A 15,083-nucleotide genomic window follows, 5' to 3' on the forward strand; every position below is an offset into this window, starting at 1 on the left:
CCAGATCAATAGCATCGGAATCGGAGGGCGACAGGTCAGAGTCCAGTTCTGCGATAATATATAAGACGTTGTTCACGGAGTGGTTTGCTTTGCCATTTTTTGTCGTGGTTTGCTCTTCACTACTCCTGCAAGCGCACGAGAATCTCGGTCAAGCCAATCCAGCCAACTTTCCTTCTTGCAAAGAGAGTCGAACTAAAGCGTAACGGCAGGTTTTGTCACCATTACTGCGCTCAAGCCCTCCTGCTGACAAAAGTCAACATGCGCCCTGAAGGAGCGAAGCAGATAAGAGGAGAGTTGGAGGAACGTCAGTGAAATTAGCACACGAGTGAGTGGCGGGCCTCTCCTTCCTCTCAGTTTGTTACTTCAGTTATTCTGGGCCCCTGAATTTACAGATAAATATGGTTAAGGCCGAGCCTGCAGAACCCGCTCCATTATGTGGGATATGAAGATGGGCCACGAGAGACAAGAACTTCAAACTTGAAAAGGGTCCTGAATTAGAAGACACAACAACATGCTGGGGTTAACGTTAGGCCCGATTTGAAAATGGCGAGTCCCAGCTAATGTCGTTTTGGTTTAACAGCATCAGGAAAAAAAGACACTGCGGTGGGCTGGCACCCTGCCCGGGGTTTGTTTCCTGCCTTGTGGCCTGTGTTGGCTGGGATTGGCTCCAGCAGACCCCCATGACCCTGTAGTTAGGATATAGTGGGTGGGATAATAGATGGATGGATGGAGGAAAAAGACAAGAGCAGAGCAGAGCTAACGAACTTCAGGACAAGGGGATATGAGAGACTAACAAAGACTGAATGACTTGAATATCTTCATCTAACAAAATGGAGATTAAGCAAAAGTGTGTTATCATGAACACATGGCCGCTGCTCTCATAGGAGCGCCTGACTCGGATTTTGTAAATGTTGGCTGCTCTGTCCTAATCTGTCCTGGAGGTGACGTGGATTCTAAAGTGTCACACGCTTATTTTGAGCTCCCGGTGGTTTGGACGTCTTTTCTTGCGGCCTTTCCGGTGGCCTCCCAATCAGCCTCGCAGGATTACATGTGGCCGACTGGACCCAAGCGAGTTTAATATCGGCCTGTTCTAATGGACACAACTCAGAAAGAATCCAAAAAGGTGACTTTTATGACGGACAGGGTTCAGCCCCTGGACGAACTTTAAGCAAGTCTGCGTTTTCAACCCGATTACGGAGAAACCCTTCGATTGTCTGAGAATGGATGACTATTAATGGAGAGTACAAGCGGAGGCTTTGCCGTCTGGAGGGCAGTGGGGTCTTCTTTAAAAGACGACACAGGTAATGGCGCAGACAGATTGTGCTCCAAGGGTGTACCACTCACTGCACCCTCATTTCACGCCGACGGTTTCCACAAACTGTTAAAACTACAGTCGAGTACGCTCACCGAGAGCGCCGACCAGTGAATCACCAGACAGCATCAAAAACTTGAACAGCTTTCTCCCGATGCCACAGACTTGATTACTGGGCAGTTCTACTGAAGGCCAGGGGAGAAATCTCAACCAGGTTTGTGTCACTTGTCACAACAGAGTGCTGGCCAGTGCTGCAAGAACATGAAAGTTCTGAAGTTAAGTGACTGGACTCATCGCATCGTAACCTCGTGTCCCGTTTCTGTATGCAGCCGCGTATCGACTTACAGAGTTAAAGCGATTCGTACTTATGGCTGAGCTCCTGGCCTCGCGTCACTCTGGTCTATTATTTTACAGGGTCTCAGACGTGTTCGGACTCTCGGAGGGCCCGTTAAGGTTTGTTTAGCTCGGCGCTGCTCCACGTGGCTAATTGTTACGTATTCGGCCCGCACCGTGTTTCTCAAACTTTATGACCCCACACCCCCATTTTGATTTGTTAGTTTCATTCATTTACGACCCGCCAGTAGCAACTGCAAACCACCCTCTTGGTGAAACGTATCACGCAGGTCTGCCAGTTGCTTAGAAGACACACTCGTGAACCAATGATGGCAACCCGTGACCCACCAGGACCAGCGTGCAGCCGCCGAGACGTGAAGACCGCTTTGTGCTGCTCTGTCCTGCCAGTTCAAGTTGGCATACCAGTGACTCACACCAGAGAATCGGCTGCAATGTCCTGAACACGTTATGAGCGACAACTTGACGTACGGCCTAATGGAGTCGTAGGTCGGCACATGACTGTACTCGTATATCTGAGGGTCTACAAAAAACTGCAAAGGTCGGTGAGGCACCTGCCAGACTGTTTGGGATGATCGTCCCAAAGCCTCTTGGAAGAGTCGGGTCACATGAGATAAAACTTATTAATCCCATGGGGACATCTAGAAACATAAAACACCTACGTATGTGGTGGACATCAATGTGCTGACTAATAAAACCGACAAGTGTTTGATAGTGATCGTTATCATGTGTTCCTGACCCTCACCTCTTCCGTTTCTCTTCTCGGTACCCACATATGCCACTCGGTGCCACGGCCCACCTGCCATGTTGTTCTGCCCACCTAAGGTAAAGTCATCTCTGATAGAGGATCGCAGGAATCATCGGGTAGAGGGGTCCTGTCATCGGATTGACCAATAGGGGGAGGCAGCTTTATGGCCGAGGTCTCCAGGACTTTCTGAACAAATCAGAATCCTATTATGGGATGTCATCTCCTGTTGAATTCTGCCGTGTACTTGTAATTTACAGGGTGGAGTGGTGGCTCCGAGGCTAGGGATCTGATGACTTGTGTTCTGTTCCGTCTATTGTGTCGTATTGACCCCCATTTTTTTTTTTTTTGACACCCACTGCACGCCCAGCCTACCTGGTAAGGGGTCTCTCTTTTTTTTCCTAAGATGTCTTCCATTATTTTTGGGAGTTTTTTTCTTGTCTTCTTAGAGAGTCAAAGCTGGAGGGCTGTCAAGAGTCAGGACCTGTTAAAGCCCACTGCGGCCCCCCTTGTGTGTATTGTATTTGTACACACATGTGGCACAACAACGTCAAATCAGTCCAGGTCTATCCTGACAAAAAGGCCTCACATTACTAAAAGATTTAAAAGTACTGCTAAACAATAGCAAGAAACACAATGGCCACAGACGGCTGTGGTAAAAGGAGAGGCCCAAGAACAAATAAACTGCGAGCAGACAAACAACGGTAAGCAAATAAGGACGATGGCCGTCCGTCACAGTCAAGGCACTAATGCAGTGGAATGTGCGGGAGACAAACCTCAATTATCAGCGGCTCAAAAATCCAACTAATCCCACGTAAGACTGGAGACGCATGATTTTAATTCAGAGAGCCGTAGAATAAAATGAGGACTTCGGCTAAGAGGCGGCCTCTGCCTGAACAGGAGAAGGTCAAAAATGATCTCCACGAGACTAAAGCCAAGAAATCTTGGCCAGTTAAGCCCTTTGAAAGATGAGCAGTCTCTGGATTCACAGACCGTACCTCAATTCTGAAAACAAGCAAAGGCCAACTTCTAATATCAGAAAAAGAGGCCAATTCAAAGGGAGCTGGGAAACAAAACTCGGGCCAATCTGGACGCACAAAAGTGAACCAATGGAGTCACCGTAGCAAAGGTTTGCTGTCCGCCTTACGTTTAAGTTGAGAACTTCCTTTCTATGCACACTTTAGCTTGTCGGCTGATCCTGGACTTGTGAAGTAGCACAACATGAGAAGTTTGGGTGGTTAGGTTGGCATCTCCGAGGAGCTCCCATCATCCACGGGGTCGTCACAGGGCTGCTGTCTCTATCAGGATGTCCAACTCCCATCCTGCAGGTTCTCATTCGAACCATTTTCTTCATTAGTGGCCCACTTTTGATGCTAATTAAACTTCTTTTCTCCTCATTTCAGCTGCCTTGCTATTCCAGACTCGGACCCTTTAATTGCTCCTTTTTTTCCTTAATTAACAATGACGAGATACAAAATGAGCCAACACATGACCTGCTAACCTGTGTCCATCATCTCAACATATAAAACCCAATGTCTGTCTGTCTGTCTGTCCGCTTTTCACAAGAGAACTACGTGACAGATTCTAGAATTTGATTCCAACATTCCGGTTCATTTTGGGACTTCATGCTGAATATCACAGTCCGTCTGCATTCTCCATTTATTTTTGCAAATCTGAAAGACACACAGTGGGCATTTGGCGTGGCAGGACCATCTTCACTCACGTGCCACCCTCGGGGTGTACCTTTCCTCCTCTTAGCTAGCCAATGAGTGAACTACTTAATAAAGTCAGATTGGGTTTTTTTTTTCTAGAATTTGCTTGAACATTGCGGCTGATTTTGCGACTTCTCCCATCATGCCGAGTATCACAGTTCACTTGCAGGAGCGAGATATTCACGAGGGGAGGGGGGAGCGTGATGTCAGCAGTGGGTGGAGCCCTCCTCACGGTCCCGTTACAATTCCACGAGGGCGGAGCCACAGAGGACATCAGGATGAAAGATGACCTACAGATTGTGAGTAAATGAAGATCAAATCTTGACATGTCCACATACGTCGGTTCGAATCCTGTAAATGCCAGAAGGCACTCTGCTCTGTTGGGCCCTTAACCTGCAGGGAAAAACTTGGGGGTTGGTGGCAGAATTGGCCACCATAAAAAACCTCCCACTGTTCCATTCCATCTAAACTGGTGTGGTGCTGTGGTGTCACCCATTGTGTGGCTGCACTCGGGTCTGAATCTGGATCCTGAGTTGGTTTGTCGTGTGATGGGTGCGGCAATGCCCTGTATCAGTGCCCGCTCCTAACCTCCTCCTCCTCCTCGTATAAAATCTAAATGATCGCTTCATGCGGTGCACGGACCTTCTGCCACATGACTGGAGTACTTTGAGAGACTTCAGACTGGGACATTTCAAGTAAACGACATATCACGCTGCGTCCGCCTCGTTTTTCTTGTCATTAATCAACAGCAGCTGCAAGACTCTGGAACTCTTTGGTAATCAACTGCTTTTAATAATTGGATTGTCTTTGTACCCAAGCGTGTGTGACAGTTAATGGCTTCTATAAAGGGCGCAGTCCAGACTCCGACAGACACACACACACACACACACACACACACAGACAGAAGACTCTGTAAAAGTACTTTCATATATTCGATAATCGGCGTCTCACCTGTTCAGGTAAAAGGAGAATACGTTCTTCTCAACCTTCTTCTGCTTCATTATATTATCAAACACCGGGATGACTCCGTCGACTGCGATCCTGGGGTACGCCATGCCCAGAATGCCATCAAACTTGGCGGCAATGAAGACAACTCCGGGCTGCTTGATGGCTTCACCAAACACTTGATTCTCGACCGCGAGGTCCCCGATCTGAAAACCAGGTGAATAAAATCAGCAAGCGTTCCAGTTACTAAGAATAATAATAATAATAAAAAAAACAAAATAATAATATTTTACAACTGAATTGGATCAATCTTAATTATTCAGGGCGCACCTATTTTAAAAAAAAAAGTCTCGATCATAATATGTAATATTTAAAAAAAAAAAGTCTCGATCATAATATGTAATTATTTTTAAAAAAAGTCTCGATCATATGTAATATTTAAAAAAAAAAAAGTCTTGATCATAATATGTAATAATTTAAAAAAAAAAGTCCCGATCATATGTGATATTTTTAAAAAAAGTCTCGACCATAATATGTAATATTTTATAAAAAAAAGTCTTGATCATAATATGTGATATTTTTAAAAAAAGTCTCGATCATAATATGTAATATTTTTAAAAAAAGTCTCGATCATATGTAATATTTAAAAAAAGTCTCGATCATATGTAATATTTTATAAACAAAGTCTTGATCATAATATGTAATATTTTAAAAAAGTCTTGATCATAATATGTAATATTTTTTTAAAAAAGTCTCGATCATAATATGTAATATTTTATAAACAAAGCCTCGATCATAATATGTAATATTTAAAAAAAAAAAAAGTCTCGATCATAATATGTAATTATTTTTAAAAAAAGTCTCTTACATAATATGTAATATTTAAAAAAAAAGTCTTGATCATAATATGTAATATTTAAAAAAAAAAGTCTCGATCATATGTGATATTTTTAAAAAAAGTCTCGATCATAATAGGTGATATTTTTAAAAAAAGTCTTGATCATAATATGTAATATTTTTTTAAAAAAGTCTCGATCATAATATGTAATATTTTATAAAAAAAGCCTCGATCATAATATGTAATATTTTTTTAAAAAAAGTCTCGATCATAATAGGTGATATTTTAAAGCCATCTAATAATTGCACAGTCTTAGTGTGTGTTCTGTGATGTCAACGGATTTGTTTTTAAACGATGAAAGAAATCTTAGAGGAGTCAGAAATCCAGGGAATAAGGACAGTTTGTGAGTCTGTCTTACACTCCAGTACATTGTGGTGAAGGCTGGTAACAGAACGTCTAGTGCCATTGCAGAGACCTCTTGCTGGCATGAGGTGTCCGAGAAGCATGACGAGTGAACCCATTTTAAGTTTGAGTTTATGCGGAGGCATGCCAGTGGGAGTGAGACTGTTAAGAAATTCTTTGGGAATGAAAGTTGATCTGCGGGATCGTCTGTGACGATGGAGTCAACGCAGGTGAAAGTTACTTCGTCGGTAGGGAGAAGTTTCAGTACAGTTCATTAACTCTTTCTGTAAAGCAATGGTTTCTCATAGAAATCAACATATAACATCAGTTGCTGCCTGCTGTGGCTGCCAGTTTGCCAAGAATATGCGTCACGCTTGCTGCCAGGCTGTCTTTGCATGGCAGAGTCAAAGTAACAGTGCATTGCAATCTGGTTTCTACCTCTTATCATTGTTAAGTGGCAGTCCTCCCTGGCAAACTTTGTCAGTAAAACGATTAGCTGGGGACCAGTCAGCTGAAGCTGGAACCTCACATTCGTTTTCAATCACTTGTATCAAATCTGAGTTTGACAAGTCATAGTTCAGTTCAGAGAGAACAGGCAAAACGTCATCCACGGAGTGTTTTGCTTTACGCATTCACTTTGATCTCTCGCCAAATGTCAGTGCCATTTCTGCCATTGTTTGCACCTCGCTACTCACATGAAATCTCGGTCAAACAACCAGCCAGTAACTTTCCTACTAGCAGCGAGAGTCCGACTAAAACATAACAGTTGGTTTACAGTCCATTACCATTGTCAACTCCTCCTTTTGACAAAAGTCGACATCAGCCCTGAAAGAGTTAAGGTGTAGCGAGTCTTCGTTGGTGACACTTAATATAGATAGATTGCGCACCGAGTTTTTCTGGAGTGACAGTTGAGAAGTCGATGTCGCCATATCGTTGTTGAACAGGATCAGAATTAAAAGGAAAACAATGTGAAGGTAATGTTACAGCTGTTCTAACATCGAGGAGCCATTTTGCGAAATGTCGTTCGTGAGGAAGAGCTCTCATATTGGTCGTCAGTGTAAGAACATGCATGTGACGCCACAAAGGTTGCTTGTTACGCATAATGACGGGGAGTATTTGTTGGAAATCTCCACTCAATAGTATTGTTTACCCTCCAAATGGCTGCGTGTCACCCGTGAGGTCACATAACAACCTGTCAACTGCCTGGAATGCGTATGCATGTGACATTGGCGCCTCGTCCCATATCATCGATTTGGACTGCAGGAGATGTTGAGCGCGTGGTGAGGTAGGTTTGATGTTGCATGTGGAAGTAGTAGTTGACTTCAACGGTATTTTAAAAACGGAATGTGCAGTACGTCCACCCGGTAGCAATGCTGCAGCTATTCCTGTAGACGCTACGGTTGTAGGAATGTCTCCCGTAGCTCTGATGGTATGAATCAAGGTTTTGGAGACAAAGGTTTTCCCGGTTAACGTAGGACCTTCTAAGAAGAAGCCTGTTTGTCGCCGATGGGAGTCGCCGTATGCAGCGTGTAAACGTGTGTTTGGCGAGGTGTTGGGGGCGGGCACATGAGCAGGCAGTGCGCATGCCTCGAGAGTGAGGGTGGGCGCGGGAGGACGGGGCTCCGTCGTGCGTACCCCATGGTCAGGCGACTTGGTCGATTATACATATATAGATTATGAAATAGAAAAAGGCTTCCAATGACAATCAGGTTCTTGTTTTCTTCTTAGCCATTGGTGTCAATTTGACTAAAAACGTGAAATTCATTATTTGATCGAAACAAAACCGAAGGGTTGCGTCATGAATGTCTTTTGCAAAGGGCCCAGTGTGACTGGCAGGTGCCAGCTACGAGACTGAACGTGGTCATTTCTTCACTTTCTAGTGACAGTCCTTCCTCCCTTGAGTGTTTCATCAGAGCGCTCACGTTTGGCACAACACGCCATGCTGTAAACTCACCACCCGCTCTTACACCCGATTTTCTATTGAATTTATTAAACCAGGGTGGACCTTTAAAAAGGCAAATCTTTACCTTGCAGGTGTCCTGACTGAGGTACCCAGAAAGGCTCCCAGTGCCATACTGGATCGCAAACGCCGTTCCATTCTTGACGTAGGTGCTCGATTTGGCAGAATTATACTTGTGATGAACCACTGAAAAAGACCAAAGAGGTTACTCAGTTTCTGTCTGGCACTTTACATTCAACAGGCATGTTAACGCACGCTGAACTGCACCCTTAGGCCAGGAGCTCAACTGGAATTTTTCTGAGCTGCCAGTCCCACGAGGTGAAGAAACTGAAACAACAAAAGTCTGGACGTGTCTGGATGAAGGAAGGAGCTCTGAAAGAAATCCGGAGGAGCAGCAGGCTGACCCTTCACACACCCACACATTCGGCGGCTCAAGCGGTTGCTCGCGTCTCTAAGGTCACCTGACCCGGGGCTCTTGTGGAGCCACCAACAGTTTACGGAAGCTCCACCGGCTGGGGACCGGTGGGTCTGCACAACTGTCCTTGATCGGCAGGAGCCAACTGTCAGGTCCTGCATGAGATACAGCAAGTCCGGTGGTCTTCTGCGGTCACCAGAGGCTTCAGCCCCATCGCCCTCTAATGATTAAGCAGAACTGAGAATGTGCGGCGATCACCTTGAAGCTTCAGACACAGCGAGGATTAGCGCGAATGTCAGGTCTCACACCTCCGCCATGGGGGACGGACCGCCAAACTGCTCCATAAGCAAATCTAAAGGGTGACCCCCTCCTGCCAAACCAGTCACAGAGCTGCCCAGGATTTATTAAGCACAGGAAAAGTCAACAAAAATACAGCACAGTGATCCCTCGCTGTATCCCGCTTCGACATTCGCGGCTTCACTCTATCGCGCTTTCTTTCTCCTACACGCTTACGTCACTACGCATGCGCTTTCTGAGAACTTGTATCTGAGGCCTACGATGGCTCCTAAACGTGCTGCTTTTTCTAAGCCTTCGGACAATAAAACTAAGCGCCGGACGAAGATGCTTACTAGCCAGGAGAAGGTGAAACTCGTAGATAAGATTAAAGATGGCAATAACCTACAAAAGCCTCCTCACGCCTATGAAAAGACCGCGGCAGCAACTGCCTATCAAGACGTTCTTCAGCCGCACACCCAGACGCCCACTGCCTACTCCTAAAGCGGAAGATGACGACGACGCACCACCTGACGACTCTCCTACCGAGGTCGTGCCTTCATACGTTAGTGGTTGTGTGCAATTAAATGTACAGTACAATAATCTACTAGATATAACAGCGGTCGGGATTGTCCTTCCGTCCCGTGAGTGCAAAGCGTATTCCGCTTATCACAGACTTACTACTTGCGGCTTGCGGTACGAAGCGACGCGATGTGAACAGAGTTCTGGTGCTGTCACCGTTTGTTTCATTTTGTGTGCGATGCGCTAGAAAAAGAGACCAAATGATGTCTCTGGAAATAATTCACGTTGTGGAGTACAAACGCCTCACCGCGTAGTAAATATCAGGGGAGATGGTGCTCGCGTATTCTCATCTGTAGCTTATTTAGTGCATGAAACTCCGTCTTTAGCGGTGCGGGCTGACGTTGTACGACTTTGGACGGGCACTTTGATGTTCTCATTCCCTACACTTACGACGGGCACTTTGATGTTCTCATTCCCTACACTTACATGCCCGATGTACACGTGGAGCGCACAAAAACGGAGGATAAAAGTCGGTCGCCTTAAAAAGCGGGTGCGCCCAGTAATAATATGATATTTGTAACGTCTAATATGTCTTGTTTTGTCTAATATATTGGGTAATACGTGTGTAATGGTGACTAAAGGGTGTTATTTCATGTCTAGAGGGCTCTAATATGTTAAAACACGTATTTAGAAGGTCGTAAACAGGTTTTCTATACTCTGCGAAAATATTCAATTTATAAATAAAGAATCCTACTTCACGAAAATTCATTCATCACAGTAGAGTCTGGAACGGATTAAGAGCGATAAACGAGGGCCTTGACGTTCTTAAATGGAGAAAGTTAAGCACTTTGTCAAAATAAACGTTCATATGGAGACGAAGAACACATTTTAATATCTTCAGTTAGTCCAACACAAACACAAACTCGTGCCAACCGACTTACAGCAAGCGATATCTGTGAGCGAGCAGTGGACGGAGGGCACCCACAGGTTAGACGAGCCGGTGTCAAAAATCACCGTGAAGGGCTGAGGTGGCGTCCCAATCCCAATATCTCCATAGTACTGGGCCTGTGAAGGAAGAACAGAAGACAATGAGACCACCGAGGGAAAGGAAAGGGGCTGCACAGTCACTGCAGTGCCACCGACGGCCAGGCAATTATCAGCGACTTTTACATCAATTTATGAATACAAGTCGGCGACGTCATCGACATCTCCAGCTTCATTCCGTCGGCCCTTAGAAAGTCAGCCGTGACATCATCAGAGCTCACCTAACAGGCCATCTGCCCGGCTGGGGTCCTCTTGTCTACGCGTCCTGGGAAAGAAAAACGAAATCAAACGGCACGACAGGCTAACAAGCAACAGGACACTTCGGATGTCACATAAATAAATAAATAAATAAATAAATAAATACAGATGGGCTGTCACGAGCGCCTCGAGAGCGAGTACACCTTCACACGGTGGAGACCTGCAACGTCTCACACTTCACCTCACGTCTCACTGCAACTTTTAATAACGTCGTCGTCGTCATCGTCTTCGTAAGGTCACTGTCATGGAAGGTGTTGTGCAACACGCAGGGCTTTTCCACCGTTTATGGTCGATTTTGTCCGTTGAGATTATTATTTCTTATGTTTTATATATTTTTTTTTTTATTTGTGTGGCAAATGAGATTATCAGAGGCCACCATGCCAGGCTGTGGCTGAAGCTCAGACCCCTTGTAGTGTGCGAGTTGAGACGGGACACTGCAAACGTGTTGCCCTGCGTCAGCGTCAGCGCATTGCTGTCACCGCGTCATTCTCGGGTCGCCTTTACTTTTCAATTAATAATCACAGAGGGGATCAACACAGAAAGCACCGACGATGGAACTGGCATTCAAGTGCGAAGGGCACAGGACCTGCAGTGGCACCATGCTGCCCTCCTCGGACACAGGAGCCAGAAACTTCTCCATCGTGAACAACTGCTCTGCAGGCGGCACCCAGCGTACCTACGGGGCAAAGTCCGCTCCTTAAGATCATGTGACCAGCGCCAGCTCAGCAGCAAGATCAAAAGGGGGCCGGCCGAGGCTGGTTTAGGCCGGTTGTGCGCTTATGAAAAGGAGCTTGAAACTGCCCGACCTTGACTGGTAAACCGTCAGATCTGAGGCTCCGACTAGGCAGACATCATCAAATAAAAAATAGAAGGCACAAAATAAACGTCAACGGCTACACCAACGTTCATGGCAAGAGCACTGAAAACAAACAAAGGTGAACATCCGAAGTGACACACCGGTGGCCTTGCTGGACGTCTTCACTTCTAAGGTGACCTCGAGGTCACAAACACCTGACACGGCCGAGGGCTTACAAGCTGGGACTGCAACCACTGAGGCCCACGTTGGCATGTTTACCAACACCTGAAAAGTGCAAACTAAAGAGCGAGTCGGGGACTCGACAAGAACACAGGAAGTGCTTCTCCAAATCCCATGAGCCGAGGGCTCTCTCATAGCGGTAAAAACACGGGGACGCCAACATCAGGGCAGGCTTTCATTCTTCTTCAACGCTCACAAAATGTCAAACCCGAGTCGGTCAAAGTCCTTTTCAGTTCAAGCTCAGCTGACCAGCCATTCCGGGGGTCCTCCTCTCTGCTCACTAAGGTGACAAACCCAATGACTTGCCCTCAGTCTGTGAACAGCTAAGAGACCAGGGAGGGCAGCAAGTCACCCGCCGTGTGACGCCACCAGCTGCAAACGGCACCGAAATGAGCTCAGGCTTCTGGATGGCGGGAGTTTAGGGAGCTGCGGAGGTGGCCGTCTTCCTCGTGGCATCAGATGTGCTGCACGTGAACGAGTCCAGACTGACGTGCTGCTACAATAATATGAACTCGCTCGTTGGCACACAAAACCCATGATGGCGTCTTGTACTCTGACGAACAGCAGCGCTTACTGTAGGTGTGACACGGGCTCCTGCCACCAGTTGACAACAAGGTGCGCACGACAAAGCAGCGGACCAGCCAAGTGGCTCCCATTTAAACCAGTGGCTACGCATCACAAACGGTTTGTGCTAATAAAAGAAAAGGGAAGGAGCATAAAGTTCAGATCTGCTCCAGTCCATAAAACATACAAACGTCTACAGTGAGATGAAGGCCCACCTCACAGCACCAACCTGTTCTTCTTTCAGCTGCTCGCGTCAGGGGTCACCATCTTCTGCATCTCTTCCTGTCCTCGTCACCCCCGTCACCTCCATGTCCCCTCTTCGCCACACCCATAAACCTCCTCTTAGGCCTTCCTCTTCTCCTCTTGCCTGGCAGCTTCACCATTATCACCCTTCACCCAGCATCTCTCCAAACCAACGTAATCTCGCCTCTCTGATTTTGTCTCCCACCCGTCCCACTTGAGCTCACCCTCTAATGTCCTCGTTCCTAATCCTGCCCATCCTCATCACACCCAATGCAAATCAAATCAAAGTTTCATTGTCAGGAAGAAGTGGCAGGAACGAAAACCTGCAGCCACTGCGGCCCACCAGAGAGAAGCAGTGACAAAAGCAGGCCGGTTTCAACTGGTTCCTAAAGTCCTGCCATCGTTGTCTGCCCTCCAGAAGCCCGAGTTCATGCTCTACACGTATAATCTTATGGAATATTTTTAAATAGTCGGTTCACTCGAATGAAACTGCAATCAAAGTTTTATGAAAACTTCACTGGACTGGGATGGAAGGCAAAGACAGGCTGGCATCCTGGCTGTGCTGGGAGGTTGGTAACCTCATAATGGGCGGAGGACAAGGGTGGCTTTGCATCCCAGCCGAGGTGGCTCACGTCCCCTTCCCAGATGAGGAGACATACTGGAAGAACAAGAGGCCACATGTTCCTCCAGTCCTCCAGGTGGCAGCATCTGTCTGCTGTTTGGACACCTGCAGGGCTGCATGGGAGTTGTAGTTTTAGAGGATGACCCCAGTGGGGGCCACTAGAAGGTGCCGTTGGGGCAGAGGTGCCACCTGAGCCAGAAGTGCCTCCATGGTTTGGGTGAAATGAGCCCTCCACCTGACCCAGGCGACTATCAGGGGGTCGAGTCCAACAAAACTCAGCTAGGAGAAGAGGAGGAGAAAGAAAAAGAACTGAAATGTGTTACAATGTGGAAAGAAGAAGAAGAAGAGGAGGAGGGCTGTGTTAATTCATCAAAGCAAGCCTGGGCCTTGTGTGGGTGGAGCAGTTCCTGGGGTTTGGGGTCCATTACGCCCCCTACAGGCTACAAGAGACACACAAGAAAATATGAAAGTGTGGCCCTCTTTGATCTTATTGGTAACAAAATAAAACTAAACACCCCGCCCCCAAGCGCCCCTTCTGACACCCACCCTTCCAGACTTCCAACAGGACCCTAAGAAGAATGACCCCTGGAACACCTGAGGTGCTCTAAGGCAGCCCCGAACTGTACAAGCGAGACATCCGGGAGGATTCGGGTTAAAGATGGAGGACATCCAGTGAGCTCAAGTGACCGAGTCAGGGGGTCTCCAGCACTAGTAACTCTGCTGAGAGAGGAGAGTAATCCAAATAGAGGAGACCCCCGGGGGGACAAGCGTGGAGAGGACTGAAGACGGACATTTGGGTAAAAGCAATCAGAAAGACGCAACTGCCAGGGCAGGTGGAAGAAATGGCTGGAAATGTTTAATGCTGCATCTTCATGATCTTCATTTCAACCAAAGATTCGGGTTTATGTCATACAATTCATGTCACCTAAACTCTGCTGGGGTCTCGGACTGCACACGACAACAGGAGAAGCCCAAGTGATGTCCGCCCTCCTCATCCTCGATAAGCAGCGGCTCTCGACGGAGGGGCACTCCGCCATGCTGACTCCGTTGGCACAGACTGGGGGCGCTTTACTAGTCAGTCGCTCCTCCTATTCTACAGGTCTTGTGGAGGCAGCCAGTTACTGAGAAGGCACAAATGTTAGTTCATGTGGCACTCAAAGAGGGTCCTCTAAAGAAAGATGTCTGGGCACACACTCGGTGCCAGCTTTACTTTCCAGGGCCTGTTTATGCCCAGCTATTCACCGCCACACAATGCTTGCACCCAAATTCTGTTCAGACCACCCGACTCATTTAATTTTTTCCGCCACTTCCCCCATAACCCCCAGTGGACGGCCATGAACTGTGTAACTGGTTTGTTTTTTTTGCTTGGCATAGGGCTGAGCGGCGGCTTTTTTGATAAAAATCAAAAGGCGCGTCGTTTATGATCAGTCAGCAGTCTGCCAAACACCTCGTCATTTCCAGAGTGCATGTGTGAGTCTGCTAAAGGGGCCTTGCTGTGAGCGTTAACACGGGCGTCACGCCGCACTCCTGCTGGCACACAATGCCTGAAAACACCAAACGGGCAGCAGCTCTGACAGGAAGTGGGTGAGGAACGAACATCAGAGGGCAAGGCCGAGATACGGGAGAGCACGTGTCCCACTCGGAGGGTGACGGCTCTCCAACGTGATGGCCGTGAGGATGAAGCGCTGCAGACGCTCTAAACGGGCACACCGTTGCCAGAGCACATGCAGGTCGGTGTGAAGCTTCGCTTGTTAGCAGAGGACACTGAACTCTGCCAAGGACTGAGAGATGCCAACACTCACCGAGCACCATTCAGGCCTCGAGCATCATGGGTATGAGAA

At 47.2% G+C, this 15,083-nt stretch overlaps 1 protein-coding gene across 1 annotated transcript in view; it reads right to left on the reverse strand.

Annotated features, from left to right (window-relative positions):
- The window catches only part of ctsd (cathepsin D), a 35,816-nt gene that overhangs the window by 13,149 nt on the left and 7,584 nt on the right, over positions 1 to 15,083 (reverse strand). The window contains exons 3-5 of the mRNA XM_039738203.1: positions 10,417 to 10,540; positions 8,333 to 8,451; positions 5,072 to 5,271 (exon numbers count right to left, since the gene is read on the reverse strand). Coding sequence (XP_039594137.1) covers positions 5,072 to 5,271; positions 8,333 to 8,451; positions 10,417 to 10,540 — 443 coding nt within the window. The remainder of the gene's footprint in view (positions 1 to 5,071; positions 5,272 to 8,332; positions 8,452 to 10,416; positions 10,541 to 15,083) is intronic.

This window comes from Polypterus senegalus, chromosome 1, assembly GCF_016835505.1.
Source record: "Polypterus senegalus isolate Bchr_013 chromosome 1, ASM1683550v1, whole genome shotgun sequence".
In the NCBI taxonomy this organism is placed as follows: domain Eukaryota; kingdom Metazoa; phylum Chordata; class Cladistia; order Polypteriformes; family Polypteridae; genus Polypterus; species Polypterus senegalus.